This window comes from Xiphophorus maculatus, chromosome 21, assembly GCF_002775205.1.
Source record: "Xiphophorus maculatus strain JP 163 A chromosome 21, X_maculatus-5.0-male, whole genome shotgun sequence".
NCBI classification, from domain to species: Eukaryota; Metazoa; Chordata; class Actinopteri; order Cyprinodontiformes; family Poeciliidae; genus Xiphophorus; species Xiphophorus maculatus.
The window spans coordinates 22,973,549-22,983,699 of record NC_036463.1 but is presented as its reverse complement, the minus strand read 5'-3'; the positions used below and the strand labels follow the sequence as shown (position 1 = coordinate 22,983,699).

General features: G+C 38.0%; 1 protein-coding gene across 1 annotated transcript; it reads left to right on the top strand.

The window, feature by feature from the left end:
- The first annotated feature begins 808 nt into the window (after positions 1 to 808).
- LOC102234594 (melanocortin receptor 4-like) lies at positions 809 to 1,771 on the top strand. The gene has a single exon (NM_001316912.1). It carries the CDS (start codon positions 809 to 811, stop codon positions 1,769 to 1,771), a length of 963 nt encoding a protein of 320 aa, NP_001303841.1.
- The last annotated feature ends 8,380 nt before the right edge of the window (positions 1,772 to 10,151 follow it).

Genomic DNA, 10,151 nt, shown 5'->3' with positions numbered 1-10,151 from the left:
ATAAGTATAATAAGTGATATAGTAATTAAAAGCAGTGTTGGTTTCTGCACAGCACTAATTGAAAATACGAACAAGCTTCTTCTATAAAAATCATCCAGCAGCTGAATGATTATTATTTATTCATTCATAAACCAAATTAAATAAAATAATAGTTTTACTCTCTTCAGTCCTGAAAAGTTTCAAACATTGCAACAAATTCGTTTCAATGACAAAACCTTGAGTAATGCGTCAGCCTAAACTTTGCTCCTCCTACATCTCCCACTTTATCTGTGAGGGTGGGATGGGCTGAGGGTGTGTGTGTGTGTGTGTGTGTGTGTGTGCGGTAGTACATAAGCAGAGGGAGAGAAAGTGAGACCAGGATAAGACCACAGTGGCTGAGAAGTGATGATCGGTCACACAGCCAGCCGCTGCGCTCTGCTGCTCTGAATATTTTTCACCGTTTCTCCTCCACTTTTCTTCCTCACGTCGTTTCACTGAAACCAGAGCAACAGGATTGATTTTGGTGCTTGAGGAGGAGCTGAAAGATGAAAATGGGAAAAAGAAACAGCTGAGATAATCCTGGACCGCTCCAAACATTCCCAAACTGAATCGTTTCCTGCTGCTTTTCATCGGCTTCGTCAGTTTCCTCCTCAGCTTCTTCATGGACAGAGTTTTCATGCGCATGAAGCTGCCAGGATACATCATGGACTAAGAACATGGACAACAGAAATTTACCAAACAGAATCATAGAATCAGTTATAAATAAAGGTGACACTTATCCAAATCTTAACCCATTCAGGACTTGCTGTAACAAAGAGAAGAAGTAAAGATGAACTCCACGGCTCAGCAAGGCTTGATCCCATGCTACCTGAACCAGAGCCTGTGCCTGGGAACTCTGCCAGAGAAAGACGTTTCCGGAGAGAAGAAGGATTCCTCTGCTGGCTGCTACGAGCAGCTGCTGATTTCCACCGAGGTCTTTCTCACTTTGGGCATCATCAGCCTGCTGGAGAACATCCTGGTGGTCGCCGCCATCATCAAGAACAAGAACCTCCATTCCCCGTTGTACTTCTTCATCTGTAGCCTAGCGGTCGCTGACATGCTGGTCAGCGTCTCCAACGCCTCGGAGACGATCGTCATAGTGCTGATCAACGGCGGCAGCCTCACCATCCCCGTCACGTTAATCAAAAGCATGGACAACGTGTTCGACTCCATGATCTGCAGCTCTCTGTTCGCCTCCATCTGCAGCTTGCTCGCCATCGCCATCGACCGCTACATCACCATCTTCTACGCCCTGCGGTACCACAACATCGTCACCATCCGGCGGGCGTTGCTGGTCATCGCCAGCATCTGGACGTGCTGCACCGTCTCTGGCATCCTGTTCATCATCTACTCGGAGAGCACCATGGTGCTCATCTGCCTCATCACCATGTTCTTCACCATGCTGGTCCTCATGGTGTCGCTCTACGTTCACATGTTCCTGCTGGCGTGCCAGCACATGAAGCGCATCGGTGCCCTGCCGGGCAACGCGCCCATCCAGCAGCGCGTCAACATGAAGGGCGCCATCACCCTCACCATCCTGCTGGGGGTGTTTGTGGTGTGCTGGGCGCCCTTCTTTCTGCACCTCATCCTGATGATCACCTGCCCCAGGAACCCCTACTGCACCTGCTTCATGTCGCACTTCAACATGTACCTCATCCTCATCATGTGCAACTCCATCATCGACCCCATCATCTACGCTTTCCGCAGCCAGGAGATGAGGAAGACCTTTAAGGAGATCTTCTGCTGCTCATAGGCTCTCTGGTGTATTAGCTTTCTGTGAGACGCTCCAGGTAGTTCATCTGTAATCTGTGTGCAGTGCAAAGCTCCAGGTCTGCAGGATAAGCGGGGTTGATTAGACGGTTGGCTAACAGAGGATTTGTCTGCAGTCCACAATGTTGTGAATCTAAAAGGATGAAGAGCCTGAAATGTCAGTTTTGCAGCAGCACAGATTGAAAATGCTTCGGCATATGATGTTTTTAAAGCACATTAGACAGCTAAGAATGAGATAAGAGACTAACTTTGTTACAACTGAGATTACTTTATGTCTCCATTGGTTTTTGAACATGGAACCATTGGGGTAGGACTTTATAGCATCGCCACATAAGGTGATAATGACATTACTCTTAACTGTAATCATAACATTGACTTATAAGGTGATCATACCTTATAAGGCAACCACAGTATTGCATTATAAAGCAATCATTACATTATAATTATAACTTACCCTTATAAGGTAATCCTGCAATCACAACTCTGTCTTATAAGGCGAGTTTTTCTCTTTAAATTAATCACACCATTGATTTCTGAGGCAACCATGATATTGCCTTATGATGTAATCAAGGATAAAAATAATGCCTTAAAAGGTAATCATACCATTGTTTACTGACACAACCATGATATTGCCATAAAAAGAGGCCTATTGCTTCATAAGGTTATCAGAACAATCACGCCCTCTCCTGTACTCGCTTTTTTTTTTTCATTTTTGGCCACCTTTATTCAACTGAAAGTTTACAAAACAGCCAAATAAATTAGTGTTTTAAAACTTAATTCAGTTAAAGGAAGCTAGGTGTGCTAAATGTTTGCAAGTTTAGCAAAGGTGCTAAACGAAATATTAGTTCTGCTATTAATAGCAGCATTAGCTCTGCTATTAATAGCAGAGCTAATTATAATGTGATTGTGCTAATTGTAATGCGCTAATTAGCACATTAGCAGGTTAGCGGAAGTATACCCACCACTTTGAATTCATCACAGCACAAATTTCAAGAACAATATTGGTCTCTTTCCAGCACAAATAAGCTAAACTTTATTATTAAACTATTTTCTTTTATAGCAGACTTTCAGTACCAAATAAGAATTGTTTACTTCAAACCCTCAGGCAAAAAAGTAATGTCATTAAGTTAAAAGTTGTCAAAGAAAGTTCAACATTGCACAATGTTGAGCTAAAAAAATAATCTGAAATATTTGATGGCACCATTCACAGGTTCAAACAGGGTAAAAAAAATCTGCTTGTTTCTCATCTACGCTCTTGTAAGTTTGTGTAAGTATTTGTGTAAATTTGCACATTTGAGTTATTCACACTGGCACTTTTAAGCATGTGGTTATAAGTAAGTCTATTTTTCAGTGTGTTTGTGTGAAAGGGAGGAGTATAATTAATGTAGGTTTTCTCTGTGTGTCTGACCTGCTGCTTTTTTAAATCTTTGCCTTAATGGTGTTGCACTGTGATATAAAAAGAAACCGTATTCTGTATGAAAGTGTCTCAGAAAAAAAAGATTATGTACAGTTTTGATGTTTTAAGTGTTGCCTTTTTAATGTGCACCTCTGTAAACTTGAATTGCATTCAAACGCTCACAAAACGCACAAGAGAACAGATGTAAACAGGGTGTCTTATCAGCTCTGCCTGACATGTGACTCATGCAACTGAAAAACATGTTTTGTATTTTTTTTCCCATCAGTGCGTACTGTGAATCACTGCTGCTGTGACTTGAATAAATCATAATGCAACCTGAGCCGCAGATCTGTATGTAACTTTACTGTGATTTTGCACAAAACTCAGATAAAACTCAACGTTTCCTTCAGTTTGGGAGGAAATCCAACCTTCAGATCGCAAACCATTAAATTATGGCTTCCACTGCTTTAAACGCATCACTGAAGGTTTTTCAGGTGCCATTCAATGCTGTAAAGAAAGACAAGTAGGCTTTACTGAGAGCCAAATAATTGGCTTTATCAGATTGAATAGCTGCAATATATAAAATCCTCCTGAAGACGAAGTGATTATTCATCACCTACAGGGATTTCTGGCAGAAGCAAGAAATTTAATTATTTCCAATGTCAAGACAATTTCAAATTAGTTTTGGTTGATAGGAAATTAAAAATGCAACAGATGCAACATCTTAGTAGATCAAGAAAAAGAGATTGTAAAAATCACCCAGAACTGGAAAAGGTTAATAGAACAAAGTCGGGAAAACTGACTTTGTTATATTTCTTTTTCAGCAATAATATAGATGCTAACTAGCTAGCGAGGGTAATGTTTCAGCTAGTCAGCAGTACATAATACAGATGTCTGCGTACGACTCAAACTTATGCCTGACAGAAAAGGCATGTCAGGGAAAAACCATAGATTACGCATGATTAGACAATTCTGGCAAAAATTTAATACCTGTGATTATTGTATTTAAGGCCAAACTACATTTTTTTACCTGGATTTAAGGCATTTTAAGGCCTTAATTTTAGATACTTGAATTTAAGGCTTTTGTAAGGTGCTATTGCAGGTCAGGCTGCAAACGACAGCTTTAGCTCCTCTTCCTCATCCCTGTGGTCCTACTGCCATCTGCAGAAAAGCACTGCTTGGTTAGAAACAACCAATCAGGGCCAGGATGTCTGTCATTGCTCTAGCTGCCAGCATAACCTATCATAAATGCTACGTCCTATTAGTATGTAGACCAATGACCGCAAATAAACAGTTTAAGTCGTTTCTCTGACACAATCACATTTAAGAGCGAGTATGTGAGGTTGATTGGCAGCACTAAGACCCGCCTCCTGGCTCTGATTGGTTGCTTTTGGTGCATTTCTCCAGACGACAATAATACCTCAGGGAAGAGGTGGAGGACATCGATCTTTTCACAGATTAACTGTCTCATAACAAACTGTCACAACATAGTGACAGTTTTAAGAAATATGTTAAAAATATTATTTTATTCTGATTGTTTGACTACAACTATAAAGTTTATTTTGTGTGATTTTCATCTGAATTATCTATTTTGATGTATTTTATGTTGAAAATCTTTTGTTAAAAGAGTGTTACATTTATCAAACTATTTTCTACATCCTGTAAATTCCTCCTTCATTTTGATTTTAAGTTTAAATCCCCACAGTAATCTACAATATGGGGGATTTGGAGCAGGAGAGCTTTTATCCACATTAATATATTTTAATAGCTGGATAAGTCGTCTGAAAGCTTTTACTTGTGAGAGGTGTTTTCTCTTTTCTTTGTTAGCTAAGCTGTTTGCATTTGAGGGTCTCTGCTGGGTCACCCAGAACGAAACAAATCCATCAGGAAGACTTAGCTGAAAGAAAATACAAAACTTTGCTCATTTAGGCTGAAAAACATTTCTTGGAGGGCAGAAGCATAGAAGCCCCTCAGGGGGGATAAACAAAACCCTAAGCCTCCACTGCAACGGGGTTTATGGTGAGGATGAAGATTTGAATGTTTGTTTTTATCAGGTGAAAGAAAAACATCTTTATTCTTTTTATCTATTACTAACTTTACTCACTTGTTCCCTCTATCACGAACAACAAAAGACTATCAAAGTTAAAGCACGACAAATAAACACTTCTTCAGAGCACAAATCTGAAAACTTTGGCTAAAATTTGGTAAAATTATGACTTATTGGAACCAAGAGATGGAAATTTGTTTAAAGTTGAGTTCATTCTTTACTACATTTGGACAGTGTGCTAAAATGTTCAAGTAATATGCATAATTTAAACTACAAAAGTACCTGTAAAGATTTTTTAAAATAAATTTAGGACTAAATTACAACACCTCCATTTTTATTCCTACTTAAAATAGATTGAATAAAAAATAGACGTAGTCAAAATATTTGTGCCATTTAACTGTAAAGTTGGAGAGAAAAAAATCCTATAGGAGCCTAGTAATTGTATTTTTTTCAGTTTACACAAATACAAAATAATATGTGATGAAATAATAAATATTTTGTAAGTGATAAGAAAACATTTACAAGTAATTTCTATTCGATAGGTGTGCAGATTTATTTTCCATCTGTTTTTACCAAGATCAGACATTTTTTTGGGTCAGTAAACAGAGAGAAATGCCGTAATAAAAAGGTGTGTAAGCCATTTGATTAAGGGTGTTCAAAGTAGGGACGGAGGGCCATTTGTGGCCCCTGGACTGATTTTGTTTGGCCCCATCCATGACCACAATTCTAGAATAAATTTGAAAAATCTAGGACAAAACTAACTACTTTTAAAGTAAAATCTTCTTACAAGATTGTGACAAAAATGTACAATTGATCATCTTTTCTAAGCTTTGTGGTTGTCATGGTTACTAGGACCACACTTACACATGGACTTGTACTCTAAAGTCCACCTACGTGCATCCAAATCTGCTTTTAATTATATTAAAACTTGACTAAATACTGAAAGTGTTTTCAAATGAAGAGTAACAAATATCCTGTTCTTATTTTCAGTCAAACTCTAAATAATGAGCAAATTGGTTGCTTGTCATGCTAGTTTATTGTTGAGTAGGTAAAAAAAAGAAACATTTTTGATGCTTTTAGCTTTTAAAGATGATATTTTTTGACCCATGTGACAAAATGTTTGGATCTTGTTCATTGATATGGTGTCAGAATTTTACAATTGGCTAAAAATGACACTTTTGTTGACATCAATCAATTTCTTTGAGGAACTGATCTTCTATTCTGAGCATAAAACACTCCAGTTTATCTACATAGTTGTTCTAGAAACAATAAAATAAAACAGAATATTCTTAGATGAATCAGTTAAATATAGTATAAAATATATGAGTCTATAAATTATGTTTTCTATGTATGATAGTGTCAAAATACTCGTACATTTTGATACAAAGGTATATTAATGAATAGTAATAAAGAGTTGAAATTAAAAAAGTAACCTCACTCCTTTTTGGACAAGTACGGTAGCTAAAATGACTGATTCTTATGTGTAAAGCTTTGCTTTTTATGTGCTTTTACTGATTTGTTAAAAACAATAATAAAGAAATAAAAAAATAACTGTTATGAGAAACGCTCTAGCTGTTGAGCAAATGATGAAATTGATGTGAGAAACAAACCAGACCGTCTAAAAAACGGTCAGATTCTCACAGCTGTGCAGAAGCAGTGAGCTGCTTCATCTCTGGCTCTTCAGGGTGTCACTTATCAAACAGCATCTTTAAGCCAGGAGTCCTGCTGAATCCTGATGTGCTGGAGAGAAACGCCACAACCAGCGTAATCAGTCAGAGCCTCGCCTCACTGCCTTCCAAACAGCCAATGAACCAGCAGATCGGACCACCGATCGCCACCGCGTTGTGGCTCCGCGTTATTCTTTACGCTTGATTTAAGGCTGAAAAATGTATTATTTTTAGGATATTTCATCGTTTTGTGCTCTGCTGCCTCCGGCTCATATCAGACGGCGCTTCTGGGGATTTGTACTCGAAGCTGCTTGCATTAAATTAGTCCGTGTTGACTCTGCGCCTGGCATCCCCAGCCACGGCAAATAATGCTGGAATTTATTTCCAAGTCAGGGCCTCAGTTAAGGTCAATTAGTGCTTTCATTTGGATTGCTGAAAGAAAGCACAAGCAGTGTCCTTTGTTAGAAAGTGATAATTCCCTGATACAAACCTGTCAGACTGCAACCGAAAATGATTTTGTGTCATATTTAAAGACGTAAATAGTAATAATCATTAGGCTTAATCTTAACCATTTTTGGTTAAATTAGATTAAATCTTTGTATTACATAAGTGAGTCTTTCACACCGGTCCTTTTATTTCACTTTAATCAAACTCTAGTTCATTTGTCTAGAACAGGGGTGTCCAAAGTGTGGCCTGGGGGCCATTTGTGGCCCTTGGAACACTTCTGTATGGTCCCCCGACTGCAGTTGCTAAAGACAAAAAGGAAATCCTACAAATGCCGCTCCATTTTTGTTTACATTTTGTAAAGAAGGAAGTTGCGCTCAGTTTCTTCTTCAGATGTTTTCATGTCTTTTCCTTCAGTTGTTCTTGGTGCAGCACCCCCACAGGCGAGGAGGGGAACAGGTTTTTCAAAGAGTTTGGTTCATTTGACTCAGTGCAGTGTGAAAGAGAACCACAGCAGCTGAAAATGTAACAAATGTGGAGGTTTTGGTATCCGAATTGAGTCTATTAGACTACTGGGTGGAAAAACTTTTAAGATATGTCATACAAACAAAACACAGGGCTAGTAAAGTTCATGCTGACTTTTCAAAATGTGGTTTAAAGTGTGGTCTACTGTATATAACCACACAGAGTAAACTCTCACCTATTTGCAGTTTAGTATTTGGAGATTTTTTCATAAAGCAAATGTAAAATACAGCTGAAATACCTCAACGCAAAGCTACTTGACATGCTACTGGCTATCATTGAAGCAGCCAATCCAGGAATGCCAATTATTTTTCTTGCTGCTTTTTGGCTGAACTTTCAAGAGTGGAGATAAGGAAGAGCGTAGATGTTAGCTAACAGATTTTCATAGCAACTTTCCACAACTAGAATGAATCAAGGCAAAATTTTCCAAACTTGGAATCGTAGGTAAAATCAGAGTCTTAAATGATTTCATTTTCCACATAGTCTTACCTATAAATGAAGAGAGGTGCATATAAACAGATTTAGTTTGAACATTTAATCTTTCATGGTTACAATAAGGGATCTCTTACATAAATCACATCCAGACTGTAGAGTATTTCTTCACTCAGAAATGTGAATGCGTGGTGAAAGTCATTTGGATGTGATATAAACCTCGTTGGAGCAGAACCAGAGTTGGAGCCGTTCTAATCGATGCACCTCTATCAGGGAGGTGACAGCTGTTGTGTGGAGTGAAAATGCTAAGTCTGCAGGTGGTTAATCACTGTTATATCACAAGTGGCTGAAACGTTCATTTTCAGCCCTTTCAGTTTTATCTGCCTGTTATAGGAAAAATCAGACACAAATCAACGTAGCAGTAACACGATAAGACTAATTACAGCGCTAACAAGAGACGTTCAAGCAGTGATGGAGTCATTAGCAAGTAATATTTGCACATAAGCACAGATCAAGGCTAAATCACATTGTTTTAAAGTCAAAAACATTAGTCAGTACCTCTAACGATAAAAATGAAAATTATTGAAGTGGGGAGAATTATGATTTGAAAGATAGAACATGAAAGCTGCAAACATTTGTTGGATGAAATGATTTAAAGCTTTACAAGTGGTGTCTCTAACCTTATAGTCCAGTAGATTCGGTTCAATTTGGAACCAAAATTGCAACATTTGTTACATGTTCAGCTGCTGCGGTTCTTTTTCACACTGCGCTGAGTCAAACGAATCAAACCCCTTTGCAGCGTCCTCTCCTCACCTGTGGGGGCGCTGCACCAAAAATAACTGACGAACACAACACAAAAACCTCTGAAGAAGACACTTGAGCGCAACTTCCATCTTCATAAAATGTAAACAAAAATGGAGTGGTATCAACTTTTAGCAGTTGTAGGATTTCTCTTTTAAAAGACATTTCTCCCATTAGCGCTAAACTAGCATGTTTGTTTTACTTCTATTTACCCAGAATGCCCTGCGTTGAGTACCTAGTTCATTTGGCAGATTATTTTACTTATTACATGGGAAAAATTTCTTGTAATAAGTTAAATAATCTGCCAATGGATTTAGTACTTTATCATCAATATTAAATACTTATTGACTTAAAAAATGTCCTATATTTTGCTGAAAAGTTACTTTTAAGTCAGTTTTGTACTAAGATATTTTCACAAGAAACAACAGACAATACTTGTATATGTATTGTTGCTGTTTGTATTTTGTATTTTTGTTTCATCTTGGAAATTAGATATCAACAAGACAGTAAAGGTCAAATATAATAATAGATATTAAAAATCTTAGAAAAATAATTACTTTATTCCCACATTACAAATTAACTCCATTCCCATTATCAGCCACAACAATGTAGATGAATCAAATTAAATAAAATGACATGATATCCTTGTAATGAATTAATTGGACAAATTCTTAATGGAAAATTTGAACTTTTCTGCCTCTGGTGGATCAAACGTCTGATAACAGGGAGTTTATGGAAGCTTGATGTTATTCATCAGACAGTTTAATGAGTTTGTCCCGGCTGATTCACAGAACATCTCATGAGATTTCCAGACATGAACGGCTGAGCCGGGCGGTTAATACTAATGTGTCCGGCCTTTGATTCTGCCACGCTGTAGCGTCACATATCAAAATCAGCCGAGTCCCGGTAGATTTCAGCGCAACAACTAATGTTACGTTGGAGCTGAAGTGAGCAGTTAAGTACCGGGGCGCTAATAAAAGCCAGCGACCCTTTAGAAATTTCATCTTTGTAGAAGATTCAATCTCTGGTAATTATCTTTTTCTCTCCTGTCCAT